Here is a 19,181-nt window from a genome sequence, read left to right as displayed (position 1 = left end):
AGCAGTTTGAAGTAAGCCAAGAAAACTAAATACGTTTTCAGTAAACTGAACACCAAATAAAGAATCTTTTTTTAATGTGTTTGGACTTCGATAATTTGATGAGTCTCCCCAGGTGTGAGAAATGGAAGAAAATGAGTTTTAGTAAATACCCAAGCTGTTGAGTCTTAATAAAATCCAGGAAAATGTGGAACCGAAAGGTTGATTCTGTTCATCTGGATGCAGCGTTTTCAGTGGGAGAAACATTTGGTCCAATCCAAGTGACGTCTTCAGTCTCAGCTGACTGCAGGTTTCACCAATTTTGTAAACAGTACATTTGCATAATGACTGAAACCAGCCCACTGAATGAACAATGGGCTGTGAGGTCAGTTCATTGATCAATATGCAAATTGTCATGATCAAAGACCTGAGTATCACTCACACACTCACAGCATTGTAATATGGTGACAGATGGACCCTTAGGCCCCCTCTCCAGTTCAGAGATGTCCTTTTCCTTAAATGACCTCTTTGATTGCCGATCAAACCAGCGTTCCTCCCTGTCCAGGATGTGTCCATCCCCATCATTAAAAGAGTGTCCACTGACGAGGTAGCTCTTCTGTGTTGTGCCATCCGCTTAGCCAGATGTTTGGTTTCCGCGATGTATAAATCATGGCAATCCTCCTGGCACAGCGTACGCTATATTACTGTGTTGGAGGACCGATTCCTTGGGGTGGACCAATTTTAGGCGCAGCGTGTTTTGGGCTTTAAGCACCACAGAGACTCGGTGTTTAGAAAAAATGTGTCTCAACTGTTCTGATACTCCTGACACATCAAGGATCACTAAGGGTTTTAGCTTAGGGAGCATGTTCTTCAGCTTCCCTGGCCGCTGTGTCTGTGGGGATGGTGTTGGCTCTATGTTGTAGTGTCCTGATGACACCCAGTCTGTGCTCAAGTGGGTGATGAGAGTATGTGGTAGTTGTAAATAGTAAATGTGGTAGTGCAGCTACAGAATGGGTAAACATAGCCTTGCACATACAGTATATATGTTACTGATGCTTGTGCAGAGCGGACCAGTGGGTGCAGTTCTTCTAGCGTCTCCATGTCAGTGAGGCTCTGCAGTGAAAAGCACATAAATCAATGCACATGAACAACAGCTACAAACACCGAGCCATTTTCTGATGGGCACAGAAGAGATGCCAGTCTAAATTTTGTTGTACTTGTATAACGACAACAAAGATGATCCTATCCTGTTATTGTAATTACAATAAGTGGAGTTATTTCAGTTGCAGGTTGTAACACACAGTAGCATCTTGATGAATCTAACTCACCCAACCACCTTCAGTGTGAATGCCTACCAAACTGTTGCATATGTCTGCATATTTTTAAAATGCAAATGTTAGCTTTTGTACAGCAGGTGGAGCCAAAGCTAAAACAAGACTAGCTAAATGAGAAACTGGGCATGCTTTCCAGTTCCAGAGCAGTTTTAAGACTATACACACACTCTTACAGGTGATTTCACTGCACGGTCAGATTTTATTTGTTCAGATTTTCAGGATACAGAAGAAAATATCTTGCCACATGTAAGTCGTCCTGATCCCATACGTTCTTGTTCACATGCTAAAGAATGTCACAAATATCTTAATAGCTACGCCTCGTATGCGCCGTCCCTTCTGTACTCTGATATGAAAGTCCTTTCAGCTTCACTGATTAGAAAGTACAAATAGAGACTGGCCCATTGTAAACAAGTGAGACGAGCATAAAGTGCTGCATTGTCAGGTTGCAGGTGAGTCATTCACTCTCAAAGCCATTTTATCTCGAGCTGATTCACAAAGGCCGGAAAATCTGACAGAGAAAAACACACATATATGAAAAAGAAACATTTAACAGTGAGATAAAAACTCCACATCTTTATTGTAGTTAACACTATAGTAGCAAATAATAATAATTGTAAAAAATGCTTAGAAAATTAATAACAGATTGTCACGGTGCTTGGTATTTTGACAAAGCTTATTTATTTATTTATTTTCTGAAAAGTTGCAGTGAAGTTGCAATGTGTTTGACCCCTCTGGGCCACTGTACTTTTGGGATTTTCAAGGTTGTTTTCTTCACGTCCATTCTCTCATAGTTTCTTAGTGTCTGGTTTCAGTCTGCTTTTAGTTAGTGCCTTCCATTTTGTTAAGGCTCCACCACCAAGGTAGATGTTCCCACTTTTAGTTACGGTACCTATTTGTCTTCAGCATTTTGTATTTAGCTTTACTTCCCCATGCCTCTGAGTGTTTGTACCTGTGTGCTGTTCCCCAGCTGTGAGCTCTTCCCTTGATTAGCCTTGTGTGTATGAGCAGCTTTAGTTTTCCCTCATTCTTTGTCTATGTGTTTCTTAGTTTAGTTTTTCCTTGCTCTCATGTTTTCCCTGGATTTTGTTACCTTTCGACTTTGTTTTAATTTGGACTGTTGCTTCATATATTCGTTAAATATACATTGTAAGTTTTCATTTCAAGGTCCACTAACAAGACAGATAATTGCAAAAATAACAACAATACAACAGCTGATTACATCATATCTCAGGCGAGTTCTGTCGCTACTCGATCACAGTGTGAAGGAAGCAGGAATGATGAAGGCCAGCAGCAGCACAGCTGAAGATTCTTCAAGACGAGTGGCCAGGCTGCGGTTTGCCGCTGAACAGGAAAAAGCAAAAATATGTGTCAAGTCAACACTTGAACCACACGACTGGACTAACTGTGGAAAAATGACTTCCTGCAGCTTCTGCTGGACTCTACACACAGTCCTGTCTTGATGCATGCTCAATCATCCAGGTAAGGAAATCCCAAAAAGTTGATTCTGTTCATTTGGACTCGTTTTCAGCAGGAGTTTTGTCACTTGGATGAGTGAAAATGTAACGTCCAGATGAACACAATCAACTTTCTGGGATTCACTGTGATCACGTGATTCCAAAAGAGAATGAAGTCTCACAAGATCAGATGATATTTGGTTTTAACTTAACTTTAGCAAGTAGCAACACAAATGATGCACTGCCTAATAAGAAGTTCTCAGTGTCTTTATTGTTAACTCGCAGACTTAAAAACCTTTACGTACATGCCACCTGCAGAGACTGAGTCGTGGAGATGTAAAGATGTGAGAGGGAGTTCTGAGCTTTGCAGGTCAGAGACCCAGAGAGAGTGCTGGGAGGTGGAACGATGGAAACCGGGTTTCCTTCTACAGTACTGAATGTCATGCCAACGAAGTCAACTCTCCATATGTAGTTGCAGGAGGGGTAGCACTCAGCCGAGCAGGTGAAGTTGGACGCAACTCCTGTAGTGAGAATTCCTGGGCCACGTATCTGTATGTTTGAAGGTCCGGCTGAAAAGTTTGAAAATAAAAAACATTTGCTTGAAGTTATTGCTGCTAAGACAACTTACGAGATCAAACTGAATCTTGCTGGCACTACCTGCTGCTTGCAGCATCTTTTGGGCAGTGGCTGCTGTTTTGGTAACAGGATTGACAGCTGTGCACGTCAGGTTTTGGGCTGCCTGTAGTTCTGTAAGCTGCAAGCTCAGCTCTGGGCCCTGGGAAGTCACATTCCCCCAGGTCCAGGTGAACTGACATGCAGGGTAACAACTGGCCGAGCACTGAAAACTGTACAGTATCCCCAGAGTCACTACATCAACCCCACTGAGCACCACTGAGGATGGTCCATCTGAGGTTAGAAGCAGAACAGACAAGATGAAAAGCTTCATTTCTTACTCAACGCTGCAAATGCTTTGCTAATAGAAAGATACATATTTCAGTTATATTGTGGAATATGTTTTTTTTCCTTATTTTGCTTTTTTTAACCACTGTATTATTTGCCTTTATCACAAATTACTGCATCAATGTAGTCTGACACAGAGGCAGTGACTGAGGTGTCAGTGAAACAGAGGTTGCTTTGATAGTCATACACATGGTTAGTAGGGGTGCAACGATACTCGTATCGATATTGAACCGTTCGATACAGTGCTTTCGGTTCGGTACGCATATGTATCGAACAATACAAATTTTTTAATTTATTTTATCAACTTTCCTTCTGACGATGCTGTCTGTGTTGAGCGCTCAGTGGATCTGCGCTCGATAGTGCAGCCTAGGCGGAGTAGTCGAACCCAGATTCACTGAGCGCAGGGCAAGCTAGCAGACAGAAGTTAAGCTCTCGTTGCAACATGGCAAATTGAACCTCCCCCACTCTAGTTCAGATGTGGCGTTTGGAACTATTTTGGTCTTCATGTGACGTATGACTCTGAAGGTAAGCGCGTCATGGACAAAAGTAAAACAGTATGTCGGATGTGCCACGCAATGCTCAATTACATGGGTGGGAACTACTGCGTTAGTGCAGTTAGCTCGTTAACGTGTTGATGCCATCCAGCCCCACGCACGGGGCGATCCGCGGTAGCTCGTTAACGAAGATTTGCCGTGTTGTGGCGTTAACATCATTTCAGATTAACGCTGACAGCACTAGTGGGAACACAACGAATATGACTGCACATTTACGCCGACATCATCCTAGTGCAAAGACAAGTGGAAGCAGACAAAAACAACAAGCACGCATGCTACAAACTTTACCCGAGTCATTTAGACAGCCGTTAGCACGTGATTCTCCTTATGGGGACCTGATATGTTTAATATGCTGCTGAGAGTATACCCCAGAAGAAGCCTATAGTATAGCTTTTATTTTGGAAAGAGCCATTTCTCTGTAATAAACTCTCTTTTCCAAAGATGAGTGATTTCTCAATCAGATTTATTATTTTATCCCTTTGTTGTTCCAGCAACATTAAATTTAAAAACTGTACGTTTGAGTTAAAATATATTTATAATTTTAATAAATGACAAATGAAAAAAGCATGAACATTTTTTTTGTATCGAAAAAATATCGAACCGTGACACCAAAGTATCGAACCGAACCGTGAATTTTGTGCATTGTTGCACCCCTAATGGTTAGCAAACCATGATGGATGCTCATGTAAACACAGCTAAAATATCAAACAGTAAGCTCAGTTTCATGAACACTTACGAACTTTCAGCTTTAAACTGAACTCTGATACCTGTCATGTGTAGAACAAGAATACTGAATGCGTTGAAGCTTTCTGGGAAGAAACTGAACCAATATTCACAGCTATTAGGACTTAGACTGTAAGATTTCCAGCTGGATTTATACACTAAACAACCTCTGGTTAAGCAGATGGCATAAAACAGAAAAGCTAACTACTCAGGCCAGGACTCTGCAGTCCTTTTCCGCCTACAGGCGAGTGGCCACTCTTGTTCAATGACAATGATGAGGGTGTAAACACCCTGGACCAGGAGGAACGCCACCTCTGAAACAATTTACATATCAGTGATCGTGAAGCTGACCTCACAGCCCGTCAGCAGTGCAAGTTTCAGTCATTATGCAAATGTACTGTTTATAAGGTTTGCGGACAAAACTTCCAGTGAAAATGTAACGTCCAGATGAACACAATCAGCTTTCTGGGATTCACTGTGATCACGTGATTCAAAGTCTCACAGCAAACAGATGAACAAATGACAAACGTCCCCACAAGATCAGATGATATTTGGTTTTAACTTAACTTAACTTTAGCAAGTAGCAACACAAACGATGCACTGCCTAATAAGAAGTTCTCAGTGTCTTTATTGTTAACTCGCAGACTTAAAAACCTTTACGTACATGCCACCTGCAGAGACTGAGTCGTGGAGATGTAAAGATGTGAGAGGGAGTTCTGAGCTTTGCAGGTCAGAGACCCAGAGAGAGTCCTGGGAGGTGGAACGATGGAAACCGGGTTTCCTTCTACAGTACTGAATGTCATGCCATCGAAGTCAACTCTCCATATGTAGTTGCAGGAGGGGTAGCACTCAGCCGAGCAGGTGAAGTTGGACGCAACTCCTGTAGTGAGAATTCCTGGGCCACGTATCTGTATGTTTGAAGGTCCGGCTGAAAAGTTTGAAAATAAAAAACATTTGCTTGAAGTTATTGCTGCTAAGACAACTTACGAGATCAAACTGAATCTTGCTGGCACTACCTGCTGCTTGCAGCATCTTTTGGGCAGTGGCTGCTGTTTTGGTAACAGGATTGACAGCTGTGCACGTCAGGTTTTGGGCTGCCTGTAGTTCTGTAAGCTGCAAGCTCAGCTCTGGGCCCTGGGAAGTCACATTCCCCCAGGTCCAGGTGAACTGACATGCAGGGTAACAACTGGCCGAGCACTGAAAACTGTACAGTATCCCCAGAGTCACTACATCAACCCCACTGAGCACCACTGAGGATGGTCCATCTGAGGTTAGAAGCAGAACAGACAAGATGAAAAGCTTCATTTCTTACTCAACGCTGCAAATGCTTTGCTAATAGAAAGATACATATTTCAGTTATATTGTGGAATATGTTTTTTTCCTTATTTTGCTTTTTTTAACCACTGTATTATTTGCCTTTATCACAAATTACTGCATCAATGTAGTCTGACACAGAGGCAGTGACTGAGGTGTCAGTGAAACAGAGGTTGCTTTGATAGTCATACACATGGTTAGTAGGGGTGCAACGATACTCGTATCGATATTGAACCGTTCGATACAGAGCTTTCGGTTCGGTACGCATATGTATCGAACAATACAAATTTTTTAATTTATTTTATCAACTTTCCTTCTGACGATGCTGTCTGTGTTGAGCGCTCAGTGGATCTGCGCTCGATAGTGCAGCCTAGGCGGAGTAGTCGAACCCAGATTCACTGAGCGCAGGGCAAGCTAGCAGACAGAAGTTAAGCTCTCGTTGCAACATGGCAAATTGAACCTCCCCCACTCTAGTTCAGATGTGGCGTTTGGAACTATTTTGGTCTTCATGTGACGTATGACTCTGAAGGTAAGCGCGTCATGGACAAAAGTAAAACAGTATGTCGGATGTGCCACGCAATGCTCAATTACATGGGTGGGAACTACTGCGTTAGTGCAGTTAGCTCGCTAACGTGTTGATGCCATCCAGCCCCACGCACGGGGCGATCCGCGGTAGCTCGTTAACGAAGATTTGCCGTGTTGTGGCGTTAACATCATTTCAGATTAACGCTGACAGCACTAGTGGGAACACAACGAATATGAGTGCACATTTACGCCGACATCATCCTAGTGCAAAGACAAGTGGAAGCAGACAAAAACAACAAGCACGCATGCTACAAACTTTACCCGAGTCATTTAGACAGCTGTTAGCACATGATTCTCCTTATGGGGACCTGAAATGTTTAATATGCTGCTGAGAGTATACCCCAGAAGAAGCCTATAGTATAGCTTTTATTTTGGAAAGAGCCATTTCTCTGTAATAAACTCTCTTTTCCAAAGATGAGTGATTCCTCAATCAGATTTATTATTTTATCCCTTTGTTGTTCCAGCAACATTAAATTTAAAAACTGTACGTTTGAGTTAAAATATATTTATAATTTTAATAAATGACAAATGAAAAAAGCATGAACATTTTTTTTGTATCGAAAAAATATCGAACCGTGACACCAAAGTATCGAACCGAACCGTGAATTTTGTGCATTGTTGCACCCCTAATGGTTAGCAAACCATGATGGATGCTCATGTAAACACAGCTAAAATATCAAACAGTAAGCTCAGTTTCATGAACACTTACGAACTTTCAGCTTTAAACTGAACTCTGATACCTGTCATGTGTAGAACAAGAATACTGAATGCGTTGAAGCTTTCTGGGAAGAAACTGAACCAATATTCACAGCTATTAGGACTTAGACTGTAAGATTTCCAGCTGGATTTATACACTAAACAACCTCTGGTTAAGCAGATGGCATAAAACAGAAAAGCTAACTACTCAGGCCAGGACTCTGCAGTCCTTTTCCGCCTACAGGCGAGTGGCCACTCTTGTTCAATGACAATGATGAGGGTGTAAACACCCTGGACCAGGAGGAACGCCACCTCTGAAACAATTTACATATCAGTGATCGTGAAGCTGACCTCACAGCCCGTCAGCAGTGCAAGTTTCAGTCATTATGCAAATGTACTGTTTATAAGGTTTGCAGACAAAACTCCCAATGAAAATGTAACGTCCAGATGAACACAATCAGCTTTCTGGGATTCACTGTGATCACGTGATTCAAAGTCTCACAGCAAACAGATGAACAAATGACAAAAGTCCCCACAAGATCAGATGATATTTGGTTTTAACTTAACTTAACTTTAGCAAGTAGCAACACAAATGATGCACTGCCTAATAAGAAGTTCTCAGTGTCTTTATTGTTAACTCGCAGACTTAAAAACCTTTACGTACATGCCACCTGCAGAGACTGAGTCGTGGAGATGTAAAGATGTGAGAGGGAGTTCTGAGCTTTGCAGGTCAGAGACCCAGAGAGAGTGCTGGGAGGTGGAACGATGGAAACCGGGTTTCCTTCTACAGTACTGAATGTCATGCCATCGAAGTCAACTCTCCATATGTAGTTGCAGGAGGGGTAGCACTCAGCCGAGCAGGTGAAGTTGGACGCAACTCCTGTAGTGATAATTCCTGGGCCACGTATCTGTATGTTTGAAGGTCCGGCTGAAAAGTTTGAAAATAAAAAACATTTGCTTGAAGTTATTGTTGCTAAGACAACTTACGAGATCAAACTGAATCTTGCTGTCACTACCTGCTGCTTGCAGCATCTTTTGGGCAGCGGCTGCTGTTTTGGTAACAGGATTGACAGCTGTGCACGTCAGGTTTTGGGCTGCCTGTAGTTCTGTAAGCTGCAAGCTCAGCTCTGGGCCCTGGGAAGTCACATTCCCCCAGGTCCAGGTGAACTGACATGCAGGGTAACAACTGGCCGAGCACTGAAAACTGTACAGTATCCCCAGAGTCACTACATCAACCCCACTGAGCACCACTGAGGATGGTCCATCTGTTAGGAATGGTTGAACAGATAAAGCTGTTACATTCAAGTAAGTTATTGGATTGTAATTTTTGACAAAAGTTCGAGATAAAACATCATTTTTAAAAGATTTAGAAACATAGTGATCGAGGAATCTTACATGTAGAGTCTGCTGTGGTTCTAAGTAGCTCAGTTGCGTTGCCATAAAATCCTTTATCATGAAAAATGTACAAATTTCATGTCAAATTAACACCATATATTCCATATGTTCCAGGTCACACTACAATAAATAAATTCAACTTTTAATTCAATAAGTCCATAAAAAAGTTTCACCATACCATTTTCATAAAAATCTGATAACCTGCGCTTAGATAATTCCAACTCATGCAAGCGGACGTGAGGTGTGTGTGTCTTCCTTACCAGGCAGACACGTGAGCAGCAGCAGACAGGCTGACTGATGAACCATGGTGTCCGCAGATGCTGAAGTATCCACTCTCTTATGATCATAAAGACTGTACAGTCCTTATAATACATGGGAGAAATGGTATGCCCACTGTTATCAACCACTCAACACAAAAAGCAAACAACCTCGAGGGGTAAAAGAAGTACATGTTGGTTATCAGCTGGTTCTTTTGTCTGGGTTTCTTTTTTTCTCTGAACAGTGCTGCAAAAAATAATCCTGTGCTCACAGATCTGTCTCTCTCCACTTTTAAATCACGTCTCAAAACCCATCTATTCAGAACTGCATACACCTGATCTGTCTTAGTACATTTTTACATTGCTCAGCTTTTATACTTTCATGCTTGTTTTTTTGTTTTTTTTACCTTAAGTCTAAATCTTTTTTTGCCATGTTTATTGTATTTTATTGCTGCTATTGTTTTTGTGTTATTGTAAGGTGACCTTGAGGGTCTTAAAGGCGCCTATAAATAAATGTATTATGTGGCCAAGGTAGAAACACTTGCCATTAAAGCTAAAACGTTATAGTTAACCTAGTTAATCACAGATATGTTGTAATTCAAGTTGCCAGGATTTTTATAAACTTCAAAATTATTATCCCAAACACACAATGGTTAGTCCAGCTTTCTTTCCTAAGATTATTTATTTATTTTTCTGTATTTCACACTTTATTTTAGATTTTCCTTTTTGTTTCTTTGCGGCTCTAGTTCCTCTTCAATTAGATTTAAATGAGACAGCACACTTACAGTATCCGTTTGTCTCATAGTCACATTTTTTCCCATCCGTCCATTCTCTTCCACATATCATTTTCAGGGTTGCTGGGGCCTATCCCAGCTGTGTTAGGGCGAGAGGCAGGGTACACCCTGGACAGGTCACCAGTCTGTCACCGGGCAAACACATAGAGACAGACAACTATTCTCACTCATATTCGCATTTATGAGCAATTTAGAGTTACCAGTTAACCTATCCCCAGTAACTGCATGTCTTTGGACTGTGGGAGGAAGCCAGAGTACCCGGAGAGAAACCACTCAAACACAGGGAGAACATGCAAACTCTAAACAGAAAGACCCCGGCCTGATGGTGGACTTGAACTCAGGACCTTCTTGCTGTGAGGCAACTCTGCTAACCACCGGCACGGTGGCATTTCTGACACTCTTGGATGCCTATACCCACAGGCCATACATCTGAAACAGAAAGTTCTGTTTGTGTAACCATGTATATAAAGTTGGGCTGATTGGAAATCACAGTTTTAATGTTTGTTTCAAATTTAAGTCACATTTGGTGTTTCTGTTTTTATCTAATCTTTTCTTTTTTACTGCTGATGAGGAAATTGCTGCACATCTTAAAAGTAATGAGACCTAATACAGAGCTGAATCATTTGACATTTATATTACACTTTTTTATAATGTGCATTAGGATACTTAAAATTCATCACATCTTCAGCAAAATAATTCACCACAGTTTTACTGAGAAGAGGTTTGACTTTATGCAGAAAAGATATAGAATTAATAAATACTTAATCTGCTAATTATTGCAGTCAGAGCAAATACGTGCAGGTCATCTTCCTGCGATGATTTACAGTGTCAGTGTGGAGGTGTCGTTTGGTGTTTTCAACATTTATTTTTATAAAACCAAAATGAAAAGTTCATTTGTTAAGTAATAAGTTCATGCGCCTTTAGCAGCTCAGTGTTAATTGCCAGTGCTCTTTGTGACATGAGATTACAGCCTTTAAATGCACAAGTGTGGGAAACACTTAACAGATTAATTCATAGGTAACCGCAAATAAAGTTCTAAATGTGATAAGATTTATGAAACATATGACATTTTCCCTGAGACTGCAAACATTGTGAAATTAAATAACACTTGACTGCTCATTAAGTGCAGATTCTTATCAACAGGAAACTGTGGCTGTGCTGGTTACTCATTCTTTCTTCTGATAAAGCAGGGCGTGAAAATCATTTCAGTTCACGGGTCACAAACAGCCTCATTTAATCTCAAGTGTGACAAACCAGTAAAAAAGCGGCATAATATTAAAAATAAATGAATAATAGAAATTTGAACTTTTTCACATTTTCTCCTGGCTTTAAATGTTGCTAAGGCCAAGTGAAACACACCTGCCACCCATCGCCTTTAAAAATATAACACTAAAAAAGTTTTTTTCTCATTAAATTAACTTTTCTTATTTACTGATTTAGTAGGAAACTGAGATGACTCAAGTATGTGTGACTTCACCAGCTTTTTTTCTTTTGTTGATTGGGTGACAAAGCAAAAATTTCCCAGGTACAACTTTTGTAACTGAACTATATTAAATTTTTCAATTTTAATTCAATTTTATTTATATAGTGCCTCAAGGCGCTTTATATAAATATATTTTACGTCTTTATGATTTTCAGAAGCTTCAGCTCCTGTAGTAAAGCTGATAACACCACACATGGATTAATAGTGATTAGTTGTGATTTATTTTAGCACTGATTTTCCATTTATAAAGATATAAGTGTTTGCCTCTAGGTTTACCCAAACCATTTAAAAAAAGACTGTCATTGAGTTCCAGAGTAGGTCCGTTTTTATTAATAGAGATGATAATTTTGTACATGTCAGAAGAAGAATGTGTTCTTTGTACACATTTAAATTGTATCAGTGCAGAAGAATGTCAGTTTTGTATGAACACTCCCTTCGCATACAACATTTCAAGTTAATTTATCAAGTATAAACATGGATCCGCCTATTAACAACATGTGAGGCAAATGCATAAGATCAATGTGCACTAGGCTACAGGTGAGTCAGCAATTCAGTGCCATTTCTTCGCAAAACTGATCCTCAGCGCCTAAAAAAGGATCTGAGAGAAAAGAACACAGAGACAAGAAGATAAATTATTTATCTGATGAAAAAAAATGTTATTGACACTAAATTGATGCTGACACTTAATAAATACTGTATAATAATAATACTCAAACGTAATAATAAACATGCTACTACTACTACAGCCAAAAACTATTTGTGTAATATTTAATAATGATAATAAACTGTGCAACATGAAGAGCCTCACCTGTTCTGTACTCAATCACAGTGTGAAGGCAGCAGCAATGCCGAAGGCAAGGAGCAGCAGGGCTGAAGTTTCTTCAGGGCGAGTGGACAGACTGTGGTCTATCACTGAACACAAGCAGAAAGCAAAGATCTGAGTCAAGTATCAGTAAAAACAGTTAATATCTTGTAAGCTTTACATCAAACCATGGTTTTCAGACTGTCTACCTTTCATCTGTACAGTTTTTAGGGCTGTAACTGTCTTCCTTGAGGCAGTATTTTGTGCTTCACACTTGAGAGTCACCGATTTAAGCGGATGATCCAGTGTCATCTCGATCACATTGCCCCTCACGGTCTGACTGTCCACAGACGACAGGAAGCGACAAGAAGGGTGACATTCGGCAGTACACACGTATTTATACGTTTCCGCAATTTCTACAACGTCTGGGCCTTCAATCTGAACCTTTGATGGTCCAACTGAAAGACAGATGATTTGTGAAACACATTGTCGTACAAAGTTAATATACAATTACCTCGTCAATATCTCTTTTAAACACACTACCAACAAACCTTTGTCATGACAGCAAACATTCGCTTATCACTTCTGTTTCTTAGGTTAGGAAGGTAGCTAGTAGCTGGCTATACTGTAGCGGTGTCCCAAAATGTAGGCCGCATCCTTCGGACCGGCCTTCGCGGTCTACGTGGATCGGGTCCTTCGAAGACCGACAAGGCCGGAAGTGCGAGGCTGTGAAATGGGACGGTCTAGCCTTCAGATCTGCGTCTCCGTCTCGGTGGAGTTAAATAAACTCAGCCATCTGCTCCTTGCTATCTAAATATAACCGGACGCTGGCGTAAATTCTCGACCATCTCACACTTCTGTTTAGTCAGTTTTCTGTTTGACATTTATTCAGCTGTGCGAAAATCCCAGAGGAACCCACCCGAGTTTAAAGTTTAATTTAATCTAATCTAATCTAATAACTTTGATCTCAGCCAAACCAATTTACTCCGGAAAAAATAATACACCGAAAAAAGCCAAACAATTACATTTTTAAGTTATCCGAGTGACTGCAAAAGTATTCGGCCCCCTTGAACTTTTCCACATTTTGTCACATTACAGCCACAAACATGAATCAATTTTATTGGAATTCCACGTGAAAGACCAACACAAAGTGGTGTACACGTGAGAAGTGGAACAAAAATCATACATGATTCCAAACAGTTTTTACAAATAAATAACTGAAAAGTGGGGTGTGCATAATTATTCAGCCCCCTGAGTCAATACTTTGTAGAACCAGCATTTGCTGCAATTCCAGCTGCCAGTCTTTTAGGGTCTGTCTCTACCAGCTTTGCACATCTACAGACTGAAATCTTTGCCCATTCTTCTTTGCAAAACAGCTCCAGCTCAGTCAGATTAGATGGACAGCGTTTGTGAACAGCAGTTTTCAGATCTTGCCACAGATTCTCGATTGGATTTAGATCTGGACTTTGACTGGGCCATTCTAACACATGGATATGTTTTGTTTTAAACCATTCCATTGTTGCCCTGGCTTTATGTTTAGGGTCGTTGTCCTGCTGGAAGGTGAACCTCCGCCCCAGTCTCAAGTCTTTTGCAGACTCCAAGAGGTTTTCTTCCAAGATTGCTCTGTATTTGGCTCCATCCATCTTCCCATCAACTCTGACCAGCTTCCCTGTCCCTGCTGAAGAGAAGCACCCCCAGAGCACGATGCTGCCACCACCATATTTGACAGTGGGGATGGTGTGTTCAGAGTGATGTGCAGTGTTAGTTTTCCGCCACACATAGCGTTTTGCATTTTGGCCAAAAAGTTCCATTTTGGTCTCATCTGACCAGAGCAGCTTCTTCCACATGTTTGCTGTGTCCCCCACATGGTAAACTGCAAACGGGACTTCTTATGGTTTTCTGTTAACAATGGCTTTCTTCTTGCCACTCTTCCATAAAGGCCAACTTTGTGCAGTGCACGACTAATAGTTGTCCTGTGGACAGATTCCCCCACCTGAGCTGTAGATCTCTGCAGCTCGTCCAGAGTCACCATGGGCCTCTTGGCTGCATTTCTGATCAGCGCTCTCCTTGTTCGGCCTGTGAGTTTAGTTGGACGGCCTTGTCTTGGTAGGTTTACAGTTGTGCCATACTCCTTCCATTTCTGAATGATCACTTGAACAGTGCTCCGTGGGATGTTCAAGGCTTGGGAAATCTTTTTGTAGCCTAAGCCTGCTTTAAATTTCTCAATAACTTTATCCCTGACCTGTCTGGTGTGTTCTTTGGACTTCATGGTGTTGTTGCTCCCAATATTCTCTTAGACAACCTCTGAGGCCGTCACAGAGCAGCTGTATTTGTACTGACATTAGATTGCACACAGGTGCACTCTATTTAGTCATTAGCACTCATCAGGCAATGTCTATGGGCAACTGACTGCACTCAGACCAAATAAGAGTAATATTAAAACTTAGTAGCTGCCGCCATTGTTGGAAACTGGAATTGGCTGGGTCGCGCTATGAATTCTGGGATATGGTGGGCCATGAAGGACACACCCGACCCATCCTTCAAATTTGGGGAAATGAAGGACGCATTTGTTGGCCGCATTTGAAGGAGTCGATGAATTGGGACAGCCCTCATCGCCTGGCTGTGACGTAACGGGTCTTCAAATGCAGCCTCCAAAGGATACAGCCTACGTTTTGGGACACATATAAATGGTTATTGTTAGCCATTTATAATTCTTAGATACAAATTTACTACCCATGGGTCAGAGCCAGCCAGCAGGGTTGGTAAAAGAAAAGCATCAAAGCAGTTGTGAGATGAATAAAGAGGATCAGTGCAACTTTTGGTACACAAATCTCTTGCTTTTGTTAGGTATGGTTGAATATGTAAGGTAAAATGGGATGTACAACAACTATTTTAATATCTGAAAAACATTTTTTCATCATTTGTAGCTCTTTCCAGTAGTAGGTGATTTTGTTTGAAGTTGTTTAAGTGTGGTAACATATTAGAACTTACTGCAGTTTGGAGTAAATATTTATTATGAACCTAATAGTTTTGCATTGAAGAAAATTTTTTTTTTTGTCTATACTGTCAGTTATGGTTCTTAGAAAAAAATGAATTGGTGCATCACTACATAAAACAAGTCCCTTTGACACTTCTGTTTTTGTAGAAGATTAAATATGGTTGTTACGTTTCGGTGTTGTCAGTGTGTTGTTTTTGGCGTGACTGTTATGTGTTTCCTGTTTTACTTTGAAAGTCTGTGTTATCTTAGCCTTTTCAGTTTACGTTTCCCTGTCTCGTCAGTTCTGAGTTGCCCCAGCTGTGTTTCCCTCTTGTTGTCCATTTTCCTGATTGCTCCCTCTAGGTATTTAAACCCTGTGTTTCAGTGTGTCATGGTCGCGATCTCCCCCGTGTTGTAAATAGTTTGGTGTTTTGTTATAAATAAATAGTTTGTTGTAAATAGATTTGTCGATACTTTCGTTTCGGGATTTTGGTGGTGAGCTTTAGTGGGGTTTTTTGTGTGTTTTTTTTTTTTCTTTATTTTTACTTTTTTCGTGTTGCACTCCGGTTGCCTAGGCCGGGGTGTAACATATGGGGGCTCGTCCGGGATTGCCTTCGCTGGGGGGTCCGTGGGACCGCCCCAGCCTTTGTCGTCGCTGGAGGGTCGGTGGGACCGCTCCAGCCTTCATTCGCCTTTGCTAGATGGTCCGTGGGACCGCTCCAGCCTTCGTCGTCGCTGGAGGGTCGGTGGGACCGCTCCAGCCTTCATTCGCCTTCGCTGAAGGGTCCGAGGGACCACTCCAGCCTTCATCCGCCTTTGCTAGATGGTCCGTGGGACCGCTCCAGCCTTCGTCGTCTGCTGGAGGGTCAGTGGGACCGCTCCAGCCTTCATCAGCTTCGTCTGCCTTCGCTTCAGCTGTCCGTCTCCGCTGGAGGGTCCGAGGGACTGCTCCAGCCTTCATCCGCCTTCGCTGGAGGGTCCGTGGGGCCGCTCCAGCCTTCATCGGCTTCATCTGTCTGGATCAAACTTTTCACTTGGTGTTAAATGTTTGATTTTTGGGTGGGGGGAACTGTTACGTTTCGGTGTTGTCAGTGTGTTGTTTTTGGCGTGACTGTTATGTGTTTCCTGTTTTACTTTGAAAGTCTGTGTTATCTTAGTCTTTTCAGTTTACGTTTCCCTGTCTCGTCAGTTCTGAGTTGCCCCAGCTGTGTTTCCCTCTTGTTGTCCATTTTCCTGATTGCTCCCTCTAGGTATTTAAACCCTGTGTTTCAGTGTGTCATGGTCGCGATCTCCCCCGTGTTGTAAATAGTTTTTGTTATAAATAAATAGTTTGTTGTAAATAGATTTGTCGATACTTTCGTTTCGGGATTTTGGTGGTGAGCTTTAGTGGGGTTTTTTGTGTGTGTTTTTTTTTTTTTCTTTATTTTTACTTTTTTCATGTTGCACTCCGGTTGCCTAGGCCGGGGTGTAACAATGGTACAAAACATCTAAACCTATAAACTTTAGAGTTAGCAAATGAAAGGCTTGCAGTTCTGCTTGGGCAGGCTAACCGTCTGTAACAATCTTCTTTAAATATTCAACTTCCAGATTTCTTCTATTTAAAAAAAAATTACTGGAACTTAAGAAGTAGTTATGACCATATCCCTCTTTTATTAGTAAAATAATCTTTGTGTAAAGGTATTTGCTCCCAGTTTTGCATTTGTCTCCAAATCTTGACTTACATGTCACAGCTATGTTTTGAGTAGCAGTGGCAAACAGCCCAGAGATGCGATTGGTGGCTTTGCAGGTGACAGTTTTGGAGGTGTCCATCTCCCGAGGAGTGATAGAAACAACATTTCCTTGACTACGGATCCATGGGCCTTTATCTGTCCTCCAGCTGTAGTAGCAGGATGGCTGACAGTACGCATAGCAATTATAGGTATGGCTCACTGTGGGATTCATCAAACTGGGGCCTGAAATGGAAACATTGGTAGGTCCAGCTATAATAGAAAAATATATATTTGTCATTAGTGGAACCAGTATGGGCTAGTGTCCGTAATTTTTCACATGACAATAACTCAGTGAACTGCTCTTAGTTTTGTAAAAGATCTAACAAGCTCATACCTAAAACCTGGATGTTCTTTGTTGCCGTAGCACTCAGCCCGTTGTCGCCTGAGACTGTACATGTCACTGTTAAAGAAGGTACCCAACTATTAATAGTAAAGGCTAGCATGTTGCTTTGACCCACGGCACTTTGTCCATCCAGAGACATGGAGTAGGTACATGTCCCACAACTGGAACCGCACTCAATGCTGCTTGGCACACCCACCGTCACATAGTTTGGGCCAATAATGACTGGTTTCAAGCCTTCAGAAAATGTCACAAAAATTAGTACTTTATTGCACATAATGTTCAAATTTATTTACAGCTACAGTTCATTTATTATATATTGTTTATGATGATACCTAGAACAGCATTAGCATAAGACTTGTATTGAATTAAATGTAAAATCACTTACCACTGTCAGCCAGTTCAGAGGGCTTTCCATCTGAAGACAGTACTGGGTGAAAGCCTAACAACCAGTAAAGCAAACTACATAAAACATGTAAGCTTTTAAGTTTACAAGAAAATGTAGGCCTAAACAAAGTTTCAGCTATTTTGGGCTGTTTTCGGTCATACAAGGTAAGGAACAGATTGTTAACAAGTTTTTTATTTGGGATTGTTTTTATTAATCAACTCTACTTGCTGCTTATCTTAAGCTAACAGGTATGTGAAGAATCATCTAACGTTAGCAAAGTGTAGCATTACTGCAGGCCTTGTGCTGACTTTACACTTCTTCTGTACTTGTGTTTATAATTACACCGTGTTAGTATTATCTTGTTAATCATGGCCATAGACCTATGCATATATCTGTGCAGGTTCTCAGTCATCCAGGTCATGCTAATCTAAGGAGCTTGGAAAGAAAAACAACTGGACTTCATTTCACCTCACCTCACCATAAAGAAGTCCAGCCGCTTTTCTCGCCAAGCTCCTTGGATTACTGATGCATAGGCTTACAGAGGCTGATGACTAGATATTACCAGTAACTATTTTACTTGGGAGGCTTAAATAAATTGCATAGCCTTCAAATTGTTTTTATGAATAATCTTCACATGGATCCATAAGTTACCCACTACTAACTTGGCAGCTGTTGAGCTTAAAGTTATACAAAAAATATACAATAGCAAAACATATTTTAAGAATCAAAAATAATAGTGCTCATAATGTCTAACTTGATTCAATTTACTTTTTCAGCATACTTTTGTAGATAAATATAGAATGTTAAACGTAAGAATTTGGAAAAACAGCAACAAAACTGAAAAAGCAGAAAAAGGTTAACTGTCAATAGAAACGCGTTAGCCCTATGTACAGTGTGCCACGCTAACTTTTTTATCACAGCTACATTTGAGTTCATCGAAGGATTGTGTTACCTGCCAGAAACAGAAACACCGAAATTCTGATGACATTTGTGTTTTCTCCTTTTGGTTTGGATGTGAAGGTATTATCCATTTTTACTGTACGAAGCTGAAGTGTATCTCCGGGAAACAGTCCACTGACACAGAGCAGTCAGGCAGCCAGTCAACATGACTAAGCACACAGCTCATATCAGTAAGAGCTGAAAAGAAATCACCCTTCTTCGTCACCGAGCAATCCATTGCTTTTGTTTCGTAGCACAGTGCGACCCATAGTGGTTACACAAAGGTTTCAGAATTTCATTGCTATGTATAACCGATTTAGATGGATGAGTTTGTGCACCTTGGGTCAATTTTCCAGAAGCTGATTTTAAAGAGTGGAGAATTACACTGCAGCAGTACTCCCATCTTTGGGCTACAGGCTCAGAGCCAGATAAAAGGAGTGC

General features: G+C 41.1%; 1 protein-coding gene across 1 annotated transcript; it reads right to left on the bottom strand.

Annotated features, from left to right (window-relative positions):
- Positions 1 to 11,849: 11,849 nt before the first annotated feature.
- Positions 11,850 to 19,088, bottom strand: LOC113009330 (uncharacterized). Its single transcript, XM_026147558.1, has 7 exons — positions 18,754 to 19,088; positions 17,802 to 17,855; positions 17,408 to 17,650; positions 17,026 to 17,283; positions 12,537 to 12,785; positions 12,334 to 12,437; positions 11,850 to 12,123 (listed from the first exon to the last, which is right to left on the bottom strand). Exons 1-6 carry the CDS (start codon positions 18,830 to 18,832, stop codon positions 12,349 to 12,351), a joined length of 972 nt encoding a protein of 323 aa, XP_026003343.1. The 5' UTR covers positions 18,833 to 19,088; the 3' UTR covers positions 11,850 to 12,123; positions 12,334 to 12,348.
- Between the last annotated feature and the right edge of the window lie 93 nt (positions 19,089 to 19,181).

The sequence above is a fragment of the Astatotilapia calliptera genome, chromosome 17 (genome assembly GCF_900246225.1).
Source record: "Astatotilapia calliptera chromosome 17, fAstCal1.2, whole genome shotgun sequence".
Lineage (NCBI taxonomy): Eukaryota > Metazoa > Chordata > Actinopteri > Cichliformes > Cichlidae > Astatotilapia > Astatotilapia calliptera.
This window is presented reverse-complemented; position numbering and strand designations above follow the sequence as displayed.